The sequence below is a fragment of the Seriola lalandi genome, unplaced genomic scaffold (assembly GCF_002814215.2).
Source record: "Seriola lalandi dorsalis isolate HSWRI2012SDOR001 ecotype SW California unplaced genomic scaffold, Sedor1 jcf7180002054692, whole genome shotgun sequence".
In the NCBI taxonomy this organism is placed as follows: domain Eukaryota; kingdom Metazoa; phylum Chordata; class Actinopteri; order Carangiformes; family Carangidae; genus Seriola; species Seriola lalandi.
Genome location: NW_019525245.1, coordinates 1250075 through 1271243, shown reverse-complemented (window position 1 = coordinate 1271243; position 21169 = coordinate 1250075). Strand labels below are relative to the sequence as shown.

The window sequence follows — 21169 nt, the reverse complement described above, 5'->3', positions numbered from 1 at the left end:
GGAGGGGTGGGGGGGGCAGTTTGTGTGTGTACACGAGGCCGGGTGGTAGAGTGCTATAGCTGCAGACTAGATGCAGAGACTGTATGAGAGTAGGTCTGGAAGTCATTAGAGACTCGCCCAGAGCAATGGACAAACCTGCTGTTTTTCACAACCTGCTCTTTCCCCTCTTCTCTTCTGCGGGCCAGCCTCCTTCCGTGTCTGTATCTGGGACAAAAACACAGTGACTCCATCTTCTGTCTCATGCTACTCCCTCTAGCTTATGCCAGATCCTCTCAAAAACAACCAGTTATGGGACTTATGCTCTAGAGGGACCTGCCTTTACACAGGGTCAGTGCAGTAAACCCGAGTCCAAGTCCAAGAGACAAAATAAAATGCCAGTTTGATCTTAGCTTTTTTTTTTTTTTTTTTTTTTTAGAATTCAGGTATTTGAAGATTGACGAGATTGTTCTTGAGGAAAGTTGCCAAATGCATTACAAAGGTGGGAGTAAAAACTTTTATCTGCCACTTTAGAGTTTGACCAAGCACAGAAGTCAGTCCAGAGGGTTAAATAATATATAAGGGTGGCTTTAATTGGAACTGTGGGATACACTTGGAGAGCTGTCCTTCATTAGATTTAACGGGTAAGTCTGGTGATATTCTGTAGTTTTCTCTTTGTCAACAAATCTCATGAAAAGATCAACACCAACAATGAATTCATTATAACAACCAGCATTGTCTGAGCAGCCAAAGCCTCTCACTCCGTGCCATAGAGCTCTATGGTTTTTCAAACAAAAAACCTTTATGGTTGTCTCTTCATTATGATAAACATGGGAACTGCAATTAACAGTTACTAATGCACAAAATCCAAAGTGTTATGAAATTTTTTTGAAATTAAAGAATATATTTGTGACCTTTTTTATAAAAAGGTCCTCTTTGGTAGGAACCATTGGCCTTGGGGCTGCTTGTCACAGACAGGAAAGGAAATTTGAAAACAACTAAAAGATGGACAGATGCTCTGGATTTGCTGACAACTTAAGAATGACGTCACCAGCCTTGTTCTATACAACTGCTGAGACATCCTGGTGGACAACGCTTTGGGAGGCATGACACGTAACCACCACATCTATCAATCAGTTCCAACCTTTGTCGCATCTCTTTCCCCAAGTTTCCTTTTGCTCTCTACTGTCAAATTATCCAATAAAAACAAGATGGCATTTGGAAACAAGTAAAAAAAAAAAAAAAAAAAGTATTTTTTTACAGATGTTGGGTGTCGAAGTTGTAGAGCGCTAAGTGAATCTCCACCCAGTTAAATGAGGTTGATTTGCATAGCTCATCATATGTATAGGCCCTATGTCCTACACAAGAACTTGAAATCCACTTTTGTTACAAAGATGGAAAATGAACACTGATTGAAATGCCAAGCTGTCCAATGAAAACGTATCATACATATGTTTGTACAACACCCATATATTGAGTAACATTTGTAGTTTAATTGTTGTGATAAAGGGCGCTTTTGCAGATGCTTCTGGTTTTGAAAGATGCATGAGAGAGGTTTATTTATTCACTCATGTGGATGGGGCTTCACAGTGGCCTTTGTTGGGGTGTTGGCTATTGCCAGTGAAGTCAGCCTATGTCCAGTGCAGCTGCTTTGCCCTGCTGTGTAACCCCCACAATGCTGTTCTTTGTACCCCGGCGTGCTGGGTCAGACTGGCATAGAGGGATGCTGAAAGAGTAAAACAAAAACAAAATGGTTGTCTGGGCATATGACCTTTATGTAGCACTTTGATCTGGATTCCTAATCAATGAACAATTGAAAGCCATGTAATGAAGATAAATACCCCTGTCCGTAGCCTTGAGGTAGGGTGTAGGCTCTTGTAGAGCTGCCTTCTCCCTGGGCTGTAGACTTTATTAGGGTTCCTAAAACATTCCCACATGCAGTGAGTGTGCCCTGGAAACACAGGAAGTGTGTAACGCTGCAATGACGTCCCCTGCCCCTGTCCTTTAATAAGGGCAGTTTTATAGACAGTTCCCACCTAGGCTGCAATTAGCGCTTTAGGAGATGAAGCACTTTTGTAACGGCCACTTTCAGAGTGGAAAACATAATCTTTTATGATGTAATGTACATCTCATTGCCTCCTGTCAAAAAAATGAAAGACTGCCTTGAGAAGAAAGAAAAGTGTGCGTTTGTTTTATCATTGATCTGTTTGCTCAGAAGTTAGACCCACAGCAGTCGTAATGAACCATGAGGGGGTTTATTGTTTGGTGTGTATTTTTTTAGTGGTTTCATTTAACAGCCAGTTGACCCAAAGCCAGTGGTTACGCAGTGCATATATGGAAGAGGAAGTGATCTGTTTGATCCTGCTACTGTCTCCTTAAAGCAGCCACCACCCAGTCCAGATAGCCATCAACATGTCAAGGAAAACAACCCTTGCTCAACATGAAAGAGTCTTTCACCTGCCAGCACCTTGTTCCTGCAAGTGTGAGTGCATGTGCAGATTTCAGTCTGCCCTCTCTCCTCTCTCTCTTTTATACTCGTTTTGTTTTTCTGTGCCTTTTTAAAACAGGGTTCAATCAAAGATGCTTTTAAACTGTGTTTTTCAAATGGCATTCCCCTAGTAGTCACTAACACATACACACATAAACACAAATATCAGTGCGAGCGTTACATCACACACCTTCAGAGGAGAGGGCTTGTCACCATGAGTGTGCAGTTCTCTGAAACTCATCAGTCCATGTGACATGAACGCCATATATTTTGGCAGAGAGTTGGGTTTGCACTAAATTGGGCACAAAATGTGATACATTGTAGTAAGTTATGTGTCAGATTATACTTTTATTGAATTAAAGAAGTAACAAATCCAGAATACTGAAGCCTTCAAAGTAAGAGGAACTATTTATAAAATGCAGTGATGCGCTCTAGAACTATTATTTTATTTACTGAAATTAGGAAATGTGTCCAGAATACTTTAAACCTGCATTCATGGATCTCAACAAGCTGTAAACATGAAAAATGACATATCTTATGAACGTGTTGAACATGTTAGCCAGCAGTTGCCTATTTACACATCCATAGATAGACAATCAAAAAACATTAACACTTATTAGAGTTTTGTTTCTTTCTGGTGAATTTAAGTCCAATATTCATTCTCCTTTTAGCTCTGTTTAGGTCTCCACCGACTCCTGAGGGACATATGAAGCCTATATCTGGCTCTTCAGCAGCTAAATGCTTCATGTGCTTGTTAGCTGGCAAGTAGCTAGTCGCAAACTTTGCTGGGCAGGTGCTCTACTGGTTATTTACCAAAGGTTTTCCTTTGGAGCGCTCTGGTAGCCGAATGGTTACTGAGCACAGCACCTGTGGTTTAATTCTGGATTCACTGCATGTCACACCCCTTCTCTCTCCCCCATGTGTCCTGTCTGCCTCTATAATGGTGACTGTCAAATAAAGGCAAGAACCTCAGAAAAATAATCTTGAAAAAGGATAATTCTCTGTCGGTTCATTCATCCACAAGCAGCACCTTTCATATTACATGTAGTAAAACTTTCCATTGTTAATATAAAAGAATTAATTAGACAACCCTTACAGTCAAATTAAATTGCGGAGTGACATGTATAATTTGTTTGCCAACGTATTAAAAATGAAATTCTTCCAATCCAATTCCTCTGTCAATTTAAAATTGAAAATATTTTTAAGATATGTGATCTTCATCTGACAAGGTTCAGAGTATATGTACAGTCAAGGCCGAAATTATTCATACCCCTGGCAAATTTTGACTTAAAGTTACTTTTATTCAACCAGCAAGGTTTTTTTTGACCGGAAATGACACAGGCTTCTCCCAGAAGATAATAAGACGATGTACAAGAGGAATCATTGTGGAAAAAAATATTTCTCAGCTTTTATTTACATTTGAACAAAAAGTGGCATGTCCAAAATTATTCATACCCTTTGCAAACTGTCACAGTCTATGGGAAAATCAAAAGTTCTAAAGCATCTTAATTACCCTGATTCAATGGGAACAGCTGTTTTAATCAACTTAACAGGTGAAAAACCGCAGCTCTCTGGAGTTGGTTTGTGGACAGTCATGGCTAAGACAAAGGAGCTCACTGAGGACCTGCGGCTGCGCATCGTGGCTGCTCACAAGTCAGGAAAGGGCTATCAGGCCATATCTAAATGTTTTCAAGTGCCAGTGGCTACAGTGCAAGATGTTCCGCACTGTGGAAAATCTCAGAGGACGTGGTCGGAAGCCAAAAGTGACACCTGTGCTGGCCAGGAGGATAGTGAGAGAGGTGAAGAAGAATCCAAGGATCACCACCAAGGCCATTCTGGTGAATCTGGGCTCTGCTGGTGGCAACGTCTCAAGGCAGACAGTCCAACGGACACTGCACACTGCTGGGTTCCACGGACGCAGACCAAGGAGGACGCCACTTCTCCAGATAAGGCACACAAAAGCCTGCATGGACTTTGCAAATGATCATCTGGACAAAGAAGAAGACTTCTGGTCTTCTGTTTTATGGTCAGATGAAACAAAATTTGAATTGTTTGGCCACAATGATGTATCCTTCATTTGGCGTAGAAAAGGAGAAGCCTTCAACCCTAAGGACACCATCCCCACTGTCAAACATGGTGGTGGGAACCTAATGCTTTGGGGGTGTTTTTCAGCCAATACACCAGGGAACCTAATCACAGTAAACGGCACCATGAAAAAAGAGCAATACATCAAGATTCTCAACAACAACATCAGGCAGACTGCAGAGAAACTTGGCCTCGGGCACCAGTGGACATTTCAGGACGAGAACAACCCAAAACACACAGCAAAAGTGGTGAAGAAATGGTTAGCGGACAAAAACATTAACATTTTGCAGTGGCCCAGCCAGAGTCCTGACTTGAATCCAATTGAGAATCTGTGGAGGGAGCTAAAGATTAGGGTGATGGCAAGGAGACCCTCCAACCTGAAAGAGTTGGAGCTCATCGCTAAAGATGAATGGGCAAAAATACCAGTGGAGACATGCAGAAAGCTGGTCAGCAAATATAGGAAGCGTTTGTTTGCTGTAATAGCCAATAAATGCTTTTCTATTGATTATTGAGAAAGATATGAATAATTTTGGACATGCCACTTTTTGTTCAAATGTAAATAAAAGCTGAGAAATATTTTTTTACACAATGATGCCTCTTGTACATCGTCTTATATCTTCTGGGAGAAGCCTGTGTCATTTCCGGTCAAAAAAAAAACTTGCTGGTTGAATAAAAGTAACTTTAAGTAAAAATTTGCCTGGGGTATGAATAATTTCGGGATTGACCGTATATATATATATATATATATATATATATATATATATACCCTTGTGCTCTCCACACCCTTAAATAGACTAATATATATATATATATATATATATATATATATATTTATATATATATAGTCTATTTAAGGGTGTGGAGAGCCGGATGGGATCCACCAGTTGGCTGTTTTTAGATGAGGAGTTGAGGCCGGAGCAGAAGAGAGGGCAAAGCAGGCTGGCTCCTGAAGCAGGACAGGAGAGTCCGGCCTGTGTTCAGCCAAGAAAAGCGTGTCAGGGGTTTAAATTTTAAAAAGAGCATTATGTAATCTCAGCAGGGCTCTGCGCAGAAGGGGGTGGGGCAAGTCAGAGGCCCCCTTTGTGGGGGGGGGGGGGGGCTAGGAGCAAGCCTGGGACGAGAAGAGAGATAGAGCGGGGTTTATGATGTGGGAGAATGAAAGACACGAACAACAAAAAATATGAACATTTGGGTAATCAAAGCCCCCACCCATGCATCGTGAAGGTAGAGGCAGCTAGATGTCGAACACCTGTCGTTGCCTCATGGCTAATCTTTCTCTCTGTATGATGAACCACCTTCTGTCTGATTAGTAGCAGCAATAAATGACGTATGTATGTGAGAGTGCATTATTGAAGACACAGCTTGTCTCCTGCATCGGTGGTTTAACTTTGGTCTCCTCAGGTTTCTTGGCTCTTATGATGACGACCACTCTCATCCTCCGCTCCGACCCCCTCAGGCCTTTCCTGTCATTTGCATAGCTGTTTTTCTATGCGACAATTAGTCGTCTGTCCTTTGAATTAGCTTTCTAATGCCCTAACAAATGAAAATGACTTTCTGGAAAGCGGCTCGGTGCTTAATTTGTGACGATTAAAGTTAGTCTCTTGCTTTCTTCGTAAGAACTCTAAGCCAAAATAGACTAGGTGCCTTTCGGATATTTAGTCATTCTGGGGCAGCAGTATGGCTGCCTCTCCTCTTTTCTACAAGAAAAACTTGCACAGTACTAATAGTTTTAAGTTAATCCTCAGTCCATTGTGAGGAAATAATAGGCGAATGAATCAAATAAAGAGTATGTTCAGCCTCAGAAATAGAGTCACTACTTAAGAACTTTTTCCAGTAGGCAATAGGTCTATTTTTCTTCTCTCATCTGTGTGTTTGTAAGAGAAAGGAGGAGAAAAAGATGGAGAGAGTGTCTGTCTGATTTACATGGTATGTGTGTGAGAGGTGCTATTGGAACTTTTTGTCATCTGTTCTTTTATGCATAAGCTTAAGGAAGCGTGTGTGTGTGTGTGTGTGTGTGTGTGTGTGTGTGTGTGTGTGTGTGTGTGTGTGTGTGTGTGTGTGAGTGATGAATGGCAGAATATATTTATGTATTTCACCAATGATTTCCTTTCTGTGTAACTTTACTTTTCCTCTTTCATAAGCAATACTGATGTAGGTTCAATCTATTTCTTATTTTGGGGTGTCTGGTGGTGTTGTCCTATATGAATCATGGAATTTACTTTGCTGATAGAGCTGTTTGCTCAGTGGTTTCTCTGCCCTCAGGAGCAGTGGCGCTGCTGTGTTTGGAGAAAGCTCAGTTTGTTGTGCTTTCGAGAGCTGGATTTAGCCTTCCTGCTTTGCTTGTCACCCTGCCAGCCACCCCAGAAGCCCCCCAGGAAGGAATGAAAATGTGGTGTTGATATCTTGGAAGGAAAGGGGTGAGCAGAGAGCCAAAAGACCAAAGATCCCACCATCAAGTGCAGGGTGCAGAGGGGTCACACAGTCTGCCACCAGAGTTAAAGCCAGAGAGATGCTTATAATTAATTTAATTTATGATGTGAATTTGTATATAATCACTGTTATACTGATACTATGTGATGCCCTGGACAAAGGAAATACAGGTAGCTGAAAACAAACTCCTGTATTTGTGAGACACCCACAGCTGCAACTGGAGTGGCAGGTTAATGTGTTGTTTTTCACCTGCAGAGTGCTTATAGGATAGCTGTCAGAAATAAACAGAGCTGCAGTGCAGCCACTGTTACCCTCAGCGCTCTGCCGCTAGCTGTTGCTGCGCCTGCTCTCTTTGCTGCCTGTGAGCTTTCTGACAAGACTGTGTTGAGTAGCAACATCAAAACACAAACTCCCCATGTTAGCCGCTCTGTCCTCTCTTAACCTAAACGGAACTCTGCTGTTGTTGCCTCTTGTTTCCACTGCCGTGTCCTAGTTGTTTGGGGGTTTTGTTCCTTTGGCAGGGCAGACCATGGGGGGAGGTCAAGGGGTGCCTCGGGGGCTGCTGGGTCAGGATTCAGGGGCTCCGTCCAAGAATGTGTCATGTGGGCCAAGAGCATCACAGAAAGGGCCCGGCCAGCCTGTGGGGACATCAGTGGTCAGAGAAGCCCAGTTTAGTGTGTCACTAAGAGCTGCCGGCAGAAAAGTGGTGCGCCGATATTTATTCATGAGGTATATTTATGGATCAACATATTAAATTATTCATCTGCATCTGGATGGTTGACGTCTGTGAAAAGTGGTATGATTATTTTAATTATCGAATGCTTGACAGTAGAATGTGCTGTGTATCCACTATTGTTTCACATGCTGAAGCCTCTGCAGTATTTAAAATGAAACTGCAGGCAGTGGGTAGCCTCGTTGCTCTCTACAGTTGGCCTCATTCTGGCTCACATAAAGTCCCTCTTATGTTTTTGCTCTAGCACTGGCAGCATCTTGTTATTTGTTTGCGTGTTTGTTATTGGTTGAATGAGCATTGTGCCGACTAGCATATGGAAGGGAAGCATAAACTAGTGAATGGAAAATCCCCACAGCCTAACAAGCTTTGGGCTCAGGGACAGCCAGATCCAGACCCAGATCTTGACTCCTTCTCAGTCAGCTGGGCCTCCCTCTCCAACTGGAGAGGAAACACAGATGAAGAGACAGTTTCCACGATGAATAATTCTGCAAAAATGTTGCTGGTGAAAGAAAAGGCTCGAGAGTCAGAAAAAAGTGGGAGAAATCCGAGCAGATACAGTTACTAAGGAGACTGTGTCTTTAAAATATTAATCCTGAAACAGCACATAATTAGAAAGAGTCACCCCACCACCCCCCAACCCCTCCCCTTCATCACTGTGCCCCTGTGGCCTTCACCATTTCCCCCAGCTCTCCCTCCATGTGGCAGTGCCGCAGTTCAGATCAGGCTTCGCACGTGACACTGCTTACAACACCGGGGCTCAGCCAAGCTTTGTAGGGGGGCCACAGCCGATTTGTGTGATCCAAACAATGGCCTTAGTTCTCTTGTCCCCCCACCTCGCTCACCACCCGCTCTGCCCTCACTCCCTCGGACTGGAAAAGTGCATGTGATATACCTCTGTGTGTAGCAGCTTAAAGGCTCCGCTCGTGCAAGGTGTCTGAAATCCAGCGTGCCGCAGTGTTGTTTTGATAGATGCTCAAAGAAGAAAGGCTTTGTTTGGCTCTAGTGGCGACTGGGACTGGAGAAAAGTATTCGTCAGCTGCTACTCTACATTCAAAGAAACAACCTCTTTAATGCACTGCAGTTTGAGATTTGAAGTAGGGCTGCAGTTGTTGTTTGTACATCCTCAGGCAAATTTTTGAGTCAGACAGATCTATGGAAGAAGTGAAATCTTTTCCCGGTATCTGCTCACGTCATTGTGATGTTTGTAGCAGAGATGTGAAACCTTGGAACTACCTACGGTTCACCACAGGAAAAGAACAGTCAAATCACCAGCGTCGGTCTTCGACCTGCGGCACTCTCAGAAGGATAACTTGAATGGGTTAATGACAGAGATAATTTTCCTTTTCCCTAGATGCTGTAATTGAGCTACAGAACAGAGTAGTTGAAGCTGTACCAGCCCAGCCTGTGTAGATCTTTCACTGAACCAGTTGACGACCTGCATAGAGGAATAGAGCAAATAGAAACTTGTCAAAGGAAAAAAAAAAGGGTTTGGGCCTGCTAACCTGGCTCCCTCACAGTAGAGGAATGTTGAATAAAAGACCCTGTTTAATTCAAATTAGCAATGCCTTTTCCACTGCGGCCTCGCTGCCAGCTCGCACAAGAATGAAGCCTTGTGGGGCTCTGTCCACTTCCTGTGGATGAGGTGTTCCACTCGGTCTACTGTGTCTCCTCTCTGCTTTTTCTCACTTTCTCTCTCTCTCTCTCTCTCCCCCCCCCCCTCCCTCCCTCTCTTTGTCTCTTACAGTCTTCGTTTTCCACATATTCCTCTCACTCTCATACAGTTACTGTAAATGGGTCAACAGATGTTGGGAGGAAAATAATGGGAAGAGATAAAGAAGGAGAGGGAGTGATTTTGGAGGTGGGACAATGGGACAGTTTGACGTGCCACATAGGCAGAGAAAGATGAGCCCTGTAGAGGAGTGATCGGTTTCAAATAAAGTTCATGCGTGGGAAAAAGAAGTGGGAAAGAAAAGACAAAAAGCATCATGCTGCATCTTGGCTCTAGTTTTCAGTGAATGAAAATTGACTAACAAGACAAATGATCAATCAATATATCTCTCAACTTCTTACTATGTCTTTTAGAGAAACATCCCATTATCTGCCACGACTCAAACACACAATGCAACAAATTTGCTTGGAACAGGCAAATATTTCATGATTCATAACTACAATCCAGCCATTTGTGGTTGATCATCTTTTATAAAGACATAAATGCTGTTAAACTAAATCTGCTGTGGTTAACATTATTGTGAATTAGCAAGGCAAAATTTGCAGTTTGGCAATACAGCACAAGGTTGTGGGCAACACATCGACTGGACAGAAGCTGTGCTGAGTCATTAGTCTTTTTGTGGATGAAAGTCTGGTCAGAGTCACGAGGCAGGAGACTTCATCCAAGAAAAAGAGTTCAGTAATAAGGTCATTAAGGAGAAAAGCCCTCTGTGCTAAGCAAATGGTTTTAGCAGTATATTCACTTGTATGGTGAGTTCAAGCTGCATAGATTTAGTGTCTTAGAAGAGGAGGAGGAGTTTTAGGCCATACGCATATTCACCCAAGATGGATATGTTTTTTTACTCAGTCCTACTACTATACCAGGCCTGCATGCCAGGACAGTGGCGGGCTTATTGTCAGTGTTTTGCCTCTGGGATGGATGTGTGTGCTGTAGACGTAGTGAAGGTAGTCATTTGGCTAGGCCCAGCTAGGATAATGGTGTGTTTGTACTTCCTGCTAGTTTTCCCTAGTGGACATCTTATGCTGCCACAACGGTTCTTTGGATTTCTGCCTTGTGGTTTAGCCTGTCAGGTTGGCAAGAGGAAAAGATGAATGTAAATCCACGATGGATGAGAGGGCGGAAGAATTGGGAAACAAGGTAAAGGAACCAAAAAGCCAGCTTTAGAAAAGGAGGGGAACAGAATACCTGCTTTTCGTGAAACAAATGGCTTCATTTTAGAATCTGAACTGTCACTGACACATGGAAATGAATTTGTCTTACAGAGACGGTTGGTGAAAACAGACTGGTCTGAAAATATGTTTCCCAACTTGAAAATCAGAAGAAAGTTTTTTGTTTTCCCCGACGTTTCACATGCATCTCTGATTAATTACTGCAAAGTGACACTATGATGTGATTGATCAATCACTGTGCTGAGCCAGACACATCCTGACTTACATTGTCTCATTATCACTAGTTGCTGCTCTCAACAACTTCCTCCCCCATTTAATGACCAGCCTTTGTTGTGTGATTACAGTGCATCTGCTCTTGTTCCCGAGGGTTCATGTTATATTTAATGAAAGTGCAACGAGACGTTAGATAGCTGGGGTGGTCTTTATTTCAGGCAGGGCTGTGGGACACCCCGGTGAAGAGCATGGAGGAATTACACCGGTTTGTTCACCTGTTGATCAGGAGCGGCTTTATGATCTTGAGCATCTTTGTAGGAATGTCCCTGTTGGGCCACTGTAATTAATTGTCTGATAATATTTAAGGGTCTGTTATTATGCCTAACTAAGTTGGCCTATTGACTCTCAACAATGCTAAGCATGAAGGGTATTTCAAAATCAGTCTTAATCTGTTTTTAGTGTATTCATAGAGTGTTTGCTGCACAGCCTCTGCATGTTACCTCTGTCTTGTATCTGGGCGCAGGATGGTTTGTGATGAGACCCACCACAGTGCTGCCATCCACAGATATTAAGGAACAGATAGCTGGATGTGCACTCGCATATCAAGACAGGAGAGAATCATTTCTGTGTTGCAGCGGTCTGACAAATACGTTGTCAGCCGCACACGTAGAGCCCGCTGTCTGTCAGAAAGTCTGTCATCCACTGACAGAATGAAAGGGCGGTATTTTATAAAGATTGATTTTTTAAGCATTTCTGCCTTACTGAGCAGTTTGTAGTCAGGGCAAAATGGATGAAAGAGACAAAGAGAGAAGGCGTATGAAAAACAGCCCAGGGTAAACTCAACCATAGGAACTCATGGCTGCACGGTACAGTAATATATGCGTCTTCATGGCCCCAAAGAAATCTGCTTGCAACGGGGTGTTAGGAGTGGCACAGCTGGAGCTGTGTTCACAGGGAAGGTGGTGCAGTAATATCCATTTTGCTCTGACATACTGTTTGTGTTTCTGCCTGCTGAGAGTGGTGCAAATCCAAGCAGAAAGAACAATTTTAGTGACTTTCATTGACAGAGTTGCAGATAGACCTCTGCAAAATTCACAGGAGCCTTTTTTGGAAAAGCATTTTTACTTTGATATACAGCTCCATTCATGTACACATTAAATATACATCAAATAACAACCATCTATGTGAGTAAGGATCAAACTCTATCTGGGTTGTATTAATGGGTTGATTATAGAGCTGCAATGATAAGCTCAATCATTAATTTGTTTGACTGAAAATAAATCCGCAGCTATTTTGACAATTGATTCATTATTGAAGTATTTTTTTTAAGCAAAGGCAAAAAAGATGAATCCATAATGAACATAATCATTAGCATTAGTTGATTATTACCAATAATTTCACCCACATATATCTAGTCATCTTGTGTATTAACACACAGGTCAAACGGCATGTATAATCAGTAGATCTGATAAATAACCAAATAAATAGTTAATCAAGGGGAAACAATAAAAGAACCTGAAGTTTCTCATGTAAAATTTCTGAGGCTTTCCATAAATTTTGAAAACTGAACAGCACAACTGACAAGTAGTTATTTATGTGATGGAATGTTTCAGGAAAAAAATAAGGGAAAGGAAAACTGCATTTGAAAATAACACTAATTTGGTTCTTAGTGCAGTTTCGCTTTTCAGTTGACCGTATTCATGTTTGTTTTTTTTGTTTTTTCTCAGGTCCCCACAGTACAGTGTCACGGTGCCCTCCCAATGAATACCAGTGTGGAGGAACAGAGCTCTGCATCCACATGAGCAAACTGTGCAACGGGGTTCCAGACTGCACTGACGGCTGGGATGAGGGCCCACACTGCAGAGGTATCACTGTCACATTCATCCATGTTTGACTCTCTGATCACTTGAGTGTAAAAGGGGCTTAATAATACAATTCCTGTGCTAGAGCATCCTGTCTGTGTGAAGTCTGACTGGATTTTCTACTGTACTATTCATTATCGTACACTTCTCACTCCTGAAATCTTCACACTGTGAAATAACAGTGAAGTCACGGTAACAGATCGATTTATCACATTACGTGATAATATTGAACTGTGCCGTGTTCTGTGTTAAAACGGGCTGTATGTGTTGTTTTTTCCTCTCCCATCAAGCCACAGCTTTCTGTGCTTTATGGAGACACAACCAACTGGATGTTTGACATTCTGTATCTTTACCCTTTAACTTGAAGCCAGACAGTCATGAATTCATTCTGTTCAATACACTTTTAAAATAGAGAAGTTGTCATTCTGAAACCCAGAAATTAGGAAGTCATTTATGATGAGCCGAAAGAATGTAATCTCCTATAAAAGAATGTGCTGATGGAATACGTTGTTGTGCAAAAGACCTAAATATCTTCACTGGATGGATGAATTATTCCAGTACAGGGTGAGGGTCTAAAGGGAACTTCAGTTCATCTGTTGTTAGACATGTCTGTGCAAAGGTTAGCCGAGGAGCACAAGTGATGATAGTTCATCAGATGGCGCCCATTGAGCTGCTTCGATTCTCAAAGTGGTCTGAATCCTGACACAAGACCCATAAATGTTAGAATAGCCAGCAGAGATCATTACCACTGCAACATTGATATATACCCTGAAGTGTACGTTACACTTGAATAACCTTGATTGGTATTAATAGTAGATTTTCATTTGGCTTGATACATAAAAAAAACTGCCAGATACCAGCAGCTAAGATAAGGAATCAAAAACAAAAGATTGAATTATTATTTATTCCAAGGCTTTGGGATTTTCTTTCTAAAATTAAGAGCAAAATATTAACCTGACCATCTCTTGCTCTCCTGAGGTGGGCACCTGTCTTTTCCATATCTGTGTTTTTCCCCCCATCTCTCCACTAAAAACCTCTCCCTTTAAAAATGAGCTTGAATGAAATATTTATTAAAGAAACACGGAGAGAGAGAGGCATTGGAAAGGACATCAAATTTTAATGCACTTTCAGGCTGGCTGGACTTTGAGGTGAGAGTGGTCTTCTGTATGCGAGTGTGTATGTGTGTGTGTGTGTGTGTGTGTGTATTCACCTCATAGTGAGGATGAAAATCTGCCCACATGTGTGGGATGTAGCGGCTTACTCGGGACAAAAACAAGAGGCTCCACCAAGGTGGACCTATTATTTTAAGGCCAAGACTCTGTTTTAGTTAGAACTAAACTGAAAAGTGTGTGCGTGCGTATGTATGTGTGTGCGTGTGTGTGTGTGTGTGCGTGTGCGTTCATGTGTGTGTGTTCGTGTTCGTGTGAAAAATAGATATCTCCCCACAACATCTTTTGTATTCCAGGGGCTGTCAAGCATCCCATTCAGGGTCATCCAATTGATATGAGTGGTTTGCATTCAGAGCCAACACAGAACATTTTATTTGCTCCAAAATAAATATTTTGTGGTATGTGCCATGGTAGGTTGTTTACATTGTTGCCTATGTTGGTTTTCTAAACACATCTCAGTTGTTTGGTGCTCAGACTTGTTTTGGAAAATTCCGGGCACGTCTGTAATTTGAACTGTGGTTGTCCCAGCAAGCCTCTGGAGAGCAGCAGGAAAACTCGAGGACTTGTTGCCCGTCTGTAATATTCATAGCGTTGTATGGGGGTTGGCAGCAGTGCCTTATAGGTGTTTGGAGCTGCTCTGGCTCGAGTTTAACTTAATGATTGATTGATTTGGGAAATTCATTTGGTCAGTAGTGGGAAAAAAAATATGTACAGTACAGCAACAGAACTGTGGGCCTTTCTTTCTTTCAGTTTGAAAGCGCGGCGCCTCGAAGAAGAGATTCTTGATCCCGCTCTGCTCCTCTCTCCCCGGAGGTGTTGTGTTAGTGTGAATTGTCTACCAGTGTTTCTGGGCAAAGTGAATCATTTGTGACCGATAGATCTCAGGCTAGTTTGACATGGCTGTGTCTGTTTGACTATGACTCACTGTGCCTTGATTTATATCTCACAGGATGTGCAGCGCACCGTTAAAAAGTCTGCTAAGATTCCATTATGCGGTCAGTCAGCTGACTGGAAGGTGTGATTGAAGCGTCTGTATGCAGCCTTGGAGATGGTCGGGGTTTGTTTGCCTTCCACTCAGAAGTTTTCTATCTAAAATTTATTTGACTTAAAGGACCAATCCGTCTTAACTTCACATACATAACATAAAACTTCAGTGATATAAAAGACGAAAAAATGAATGTGACATTTTGATGTCAGTTACATAGAATCAAAGAACTGAAGTCTTTCTAGCCAGACTCATATTTTGTACTGACAATCAGCAGCTGCACACACAAAAATCACTTATAACAACCATATCAGTTGATGTAACAATATAAAAAATCGCTTCACTAAAGTGGGCTGAGTTTTTCTTGGCGTCGGACTTCACTTTGCAGCTGTATTAACAATAATCACAACATTATACATTTCACCCATTATTATTTTCTGTCCGTTTATATTCAGTTGCCACACTTTAAATACATAAGTGCAACCTGAAATCGAATGTATCTGAACTTTTGGTAAAGTTTGGCCTGGTGAAGTTTTAAGACTGCATCTAGCTCCTGTTTCTGTTCAGCAATTCTGTGAATGATATGATGATCTTCATGGGTTCAATTTTCATTCACAAATATCTCAAAGGTCAAGGCAGGCACAGGCTCTCGGTATAATGAGGATAATGTAGAATGGTGGTTGTTTCCTGTAAAGGATAGCCCTGCTTATGGGTGTGATGATGCATTAGATTGACAAACTGTAATTTTCTGCAAAGCTTCTGAAGATTTCGCTTTCAGATTCTTCTCCGTCATCTACTGGGCAGGGCCAACATTTGGTCTTCAGTAAACAAAGATTTATGGTGCAGCCCAGCTGGATGGGTTCTGAGAGCAGTAATGGATATTCACTTGTGACCAAAACAAACATTTAATCATGAGCCAAAATCCCTCACCCGAGGCTAAATGTGAAAATGTTTTGTTTGTTAGTTCTGTATCTTTAGCACCATTGTACTGAGCTGTTGTTCTCTTACAATTTCCAACTCAGAACACATTGCTCTCACCGATGACTCATTCTGGTTGAATAGATGTTTTTTTGTTTTCAGGGCCGGCACTGTATCTGCGAAGCTTTCGGTTCCTAAAATGCTGACATGTAGTCTCACTACATTCGACCACACGTGCTGTAGATCACATCTCACTTTTTTGCTCAGTTGATGAGTAACTGAATCTGAAGCTGAATCTGAATCTTTCAACGTGTGCCTCATTATCAGGCGCAGGCTGCAGAGAGTATTAGTTAAAAAATTTAGCCTCACACGTCAAGTATTTATGCCCCTCAGCCCCCTGCGGTGCTGTAAATATTCTCCACGAAATGAACAATGGCAGCTTCAGCAGCATCTGCTCCTGATACCTACAGGCATGCCATAAGCTTCTGTGTCTTCTGCCAGATATGAAGGAGGATGAATGAAACCTGAGTGATCACAGTATGATCTGTAGCTTTATTGTGCTGTTTTGAATGGATTATTACATAATTATGTACAAATCTACCTTCCATTAGAACAGTATGCAGTGTTTTCAGCCCAACAACAATGTGGACAACATGGGCGAATAATGAATAAACATCTCTCCTGTGTGCCCCCCCCCCTTGTCTTTCTCTCTTCAGAGTATATCTCCAACTGCTCGCTCATGGGTTGTCAGGAAAACTGTGGAGTGACTCCAGGAGGGCCTGTTTGTTACTGTAAAGGTGGTTATGAGATCAGCCCAGATGGAAAGATGTGTAAAGGTGAGTTCCTCCTGCGGTTTAGTACATGCTGCGAGCATAGAATCAATAAGCCACGATGGAAGGATACAAGATGATTCATCTTTATGTTGGTATATCTTTGTATTTTATTCCTGCATTAAAATGACAAACGGCTAGCAAATAACAGGATAAGAATTACCACTGGATGTGTGTAAAATGTAGTTTGCTATGCAGCATCAACAACAACAAACACAAGCTTACGTGGCGTACATGCTTTCCCCTCCAGTAAGTCCACATCAGTGCTGAAGTTCTTCCAGTATCCAAAGCAGTGTTTACTCAGGTTTTTTCGAGAAACTAAACCAAGTGCAGAGCACACAGTGGGTAGTTCAGGGGACGTGGGAGTGTGGGGCATTTTCTACAAAAGCCCGTTTGGAAACACTGAAATCTCAGGAGCCACTGAGGTTACAGAGGACTTACTGGAGTTGATGAGCAACACTTGCAAACCTCACTTATATAATGGTGTTTTTGTTCAACAAGCCAATAAAATATTACACCTTTTAATGAATCACAAATTCAACATGGTAAAAATAAACCAGAGATTAAATGCATAGTCGCATTGATGTATTTGTTAGTTAAGGAAAGTGAATACTCACAATCTGCACTTATACACGTTATCTGTGGAAGGGTTTATGTTTTTATTTTATCCTCTTTTTATGCTATTTCTGAACTGAAATTAGTTGTTTTTGTACTTTCACTAAGTAATAACACCATCTGTGGTTTTTGTTGTTCAGATTTTGATGAGTGCACTGTGTATGGGACCTGCAGTCAGTCCTGTACCAACACCGAAGGCTCCTACACCTGCTCCTGTGTGGAGGGCTACTTGTCCCAGCCAGACAACCGCTCTTGCAAGGCCAAGAATGGTGAGTACCAGCTGACAACAGCAGGACTGGATCACTGACTGAGGTTGTAGAGATGTTCTGTTCACGTTCCTCCTGTTTTACTCTTAGTTCTGTCCATCATGTTACATTTCCAGTGCCAGTAGACCGTCTGCCTGTCCTGTTGATTGCCAACTCCCAGAACATCCAAGCCACCTCCCTCAGCGGCACCACGGTCCACAGTCTGCTGTCCACCAGCACCAAACAAACCACAGCCATGGACTTCCTCTATGCTCAGGAGACAGTCTGCTGGATCCACGTAGGGGACTCCCCCTCATCCACACACCTCAAATGTGCCAAGATCCCCAACCTGAAGAGCTTCACAGAGGAGAGAGTCATCAACATCTCCCTCAGCCTGCACCGTGAGTACACCACAACACTTTGTATTACAAATCACACTTCAACCGGCATTCACTGAGCAGTAGCACTGCAGCTTAGAAGTCAGCACAGTATGATCTGCACAGGCCAGAGTACACAGCAAAATGACACAGCCCAATTCTCCACACATAATACATAATACTAAACGCAAAGCAGCTGCCTCACACTGCGGCACGGAAAAGTATTTGGGTGTTTATATCGTCATTTTTCAGGATTTTTTTAATTTTTTTTATTCCTGGAGGCCATACATAACATCAGTTGCCACTGCAAATTTCATAAGCCTAGTCAGCAAGTGCTGCAATAACAGCACAAAGGCCGGGGGGCACCGTATATCACCTGTGGCTACGCAGCAATCTGTCAAACATCTCATCATTTTTTGGCTGAATCTTCCACTTTTGGTTGTTGAGTGGTTTTTGTACACACAGTGAAAAACACCCCCAGACTTTTAACCATGCTCCAGAGAAGAAAAAAAATAAAATAAAGCATTTTGAATTTTAATTTGTACATCACTCACACTGGATCGTGTCTGACAAGCAGTCACACTTTTTCTCTTGCTTCGTATGCAAAGGAGGATGATGAATTCTGTATTTCAGTTCAATATCACTCAGAAAAGTATGTTCCATGCTTCCATTATTCATGCAGGTCAGGCTGAAGTGAAGCTGAGAAGTGATGCATACAGCAGCTGCATAAACTACTGCAGCAGAAGGACATTGATGCTATTAAATAAGCTGGTTACACATTTGTTTTGACACACACGCACACACAATTAAAAGAACATGCCCACACTGTATTTTCTAGATATTGGCCTTTACATTTTGTGGTTAAGAACAGTAAAAACTACATGAACCAGATGTTCTCAGGTCTGTTTTAAGTCCTGGTGCTATCTGATGTTTGGAATCCAACGTCATTCATTTTACAGCTCTGAATTTTAAGATAGGGGTAGTAAAGCCCAGCCATTGCACACAGATCCGGGCTGATCCTTAAATCAGAATAAATAGGTTTGTCTTATTTGCATCCTTTGTAGATTTGTGATTTGGCTCGGCCTGTTGCTCTCAAATTTTCACTTTTGAAGTCGAATGTAAACAGGTGGACCAAAAAAAAAAAGCCAAGAAGTGCAGCCAAAAGTGAGCCGGGCATCAATAGCTGTGGAATAGATGTGTCCTAAGGTTCTCTATGCTTGTGCACAGATATTATGGTAACACATTAAAAGCAGCTGTGTTTTTCCATGGGTTAAGTTTCGTTTCAGAAAACACAGAACATTCTTTTGTCTTGGAAAAAAATTGAAACTAAGTAAGAGGCGGGGATGTAAGTGGAAATGTAAGGAGCTTGATTGAAGGCAGACGTGTATACGTGCGTGCGCCTGATTGTAGACAACCTGTGGGTTTAAAGCTGCCACACCCACGGTCTGCCTCCCTTTATCACTCCTTTGCTTCACGCTGTGTATTCCCAGCCAAGTCACGGCCTGGCTTTTGGGCAGCTTGTTTTCAGTGAGTCAGAAGGAAAGCAGCAACAGAAACAACAACCTCATCCTGACAAAGCCAACGGGGACATCTCATTGTACTCTGGTTCTGGGGAGTTTGTTGACAGATGGTTTGTTCTTTCTGCACTGTCATACTTATCTGCAAACATTAATTAAAGAACTCTTGCCTTGAATCAAAACAACGCTGCACTCACTCAGTCATTATCTTTATATTCTCTTCCCTGTGCTTCTCTGGTTCTCACCACAATCCCTTAACTTCAATTCTGATCTCTACACAAAACTGAAATACTGTGGTTGTATGGAATAATACAGCTCAGTTTTAATCCTCTTCTTTCTGTTCCTCTGTTCTTTACTCGTAAACATTGCGACCGATCACATTCTGTCAGTGTGCAGCAGCTTGTCTCCATTCACGTCCTTTTTCCATGTGACTAAAGAACGCATTAACATGACAGAAATGACTTCCTCAGTGCAGGCCATCAGAGAAGATGGAAAGACCGAATGATGACAGTCGGGCAGCTCTGTCTTCCACATGCGAGCACAATGTGGTGTAGCTGTCATTTGGAAATAATGTTCATTTCAAACCAGATGATATCAGACAAGCTCAGAACATTGAAAATTATGCATGAGGCATTTTGGCATCCTTCACAGTAATAAGATGAAGGAGGCTGATGCACCTCTCCGTCTATTTGGAGCCTCGTAAACACTAGATCTGTTATTATTAAATTATACAGTACATCTCTTAATCAATGAGGCTCATGCAGGAAACGATGATATAAGACCCATGTCAAAATCACTGAAATAGTACCACGATGATATAGAGATTTCCTATTAGGAAAAATGTGTTTGTGCTTAATAATTATGATTAGAGTCATTTTTAAAAAGAATGTCGTTGTCGCTATAACCGCGCAGCTGTAACTCAGCTCACATTGGACTTGGCAATTTTAGGACCAGAAGAATTTGCAGGAAATTCCAGCAGCTTCAGTTTGGTCCTCCACGCCCCCCCCCACCACCACCACCACCACACACGCACGCACACACACACACGCACATACTGCAGCAATGATATGTGTGCATGTGTGCGCACACATACACACACGCATACACACACAAAATGGAGAACTAGCTGCACGATCCTGACAGGATGTGCATGACAGATGATGACAGATTAGAACTGTATTGCAGAAATAAAGGAGGCAATTGAGGGGTACTGCACTTCCTGTATCCAAGCGGCAATGTTACTATTTTCATTTCGGTGTGTGTATGAGTGAAATAAGAAAAAGCCATAGAGAGGCCATATGTAGGCATTTCAATTGTTAATGAGGCAAATCAAATTGACGGAGAAAATTAAACCAGGGTTGTTCCTGTTTTGCAGAATAAAAGCGACCATATTTAGTAGAACAGGGTGGATATGATACAAAACATGGGAAAAAGTATACACCTATATATTTATGATGACTTAGACAGGTGGTGTCTGGAATATCTGCGTCCTCTGACCACCCAGCGGACCTCAAACAACATGCTCAGTGTCAGCAGAAAAAAAAAATACACAATACAAAGGGCAGATTTTTCTCATCTGTTCCAGTCCATAATGTGGAGCGACTGCCCAGACAGCAGAGTTGATCTGTTGGACAGGCTGCTGGCGTGCGAGTGTGACAGAATAGGAGGAGCAGGTTTATGCTTACAGTCAACATGGAAGGAACCAGCAGCAACCAATGGCAAGGGATGAACATACAGGAAATGATGCGCGTGTGGTTTGGGGTGACTCATGACCTCAGTATGCCACAGATGAGTTGTCCAGATGTGTCACCCCCCCCCCCCCCCCCCC

The 21169-nt window shown here is 42.2% G+C and overlaps 1 protein-coding gene across 1 annotated transcript in view; it reads left to right on the top strand.

The window, feature by feature from the left end:
- The window catches only part of LOC111667743 (low-density lipoprotein receptor-related protein 1-like), a 90223-nt gene that overhangs the window by 16161 nt on the left and 52893 nt on the right, over positions 1–21169 (top strand). Inside the window, exons 3-6 of the mRNA XM_023423515.2 lie at positions 12551–12688; positions 16474–16593; positions 17343–17471; positions 17585–17848. Coding sequence (XP_023279283.1) covers positions 12551–12688; positions 16474–16593; positions 17343–17471; positions 17585–17848 — 651 coding nt within the window. The remainder of the gene's footprint in view (positions 1–12550; positions 12689–16473; positions 16594–17342; positions 17472–17584; positions 17849–21169) is intronic.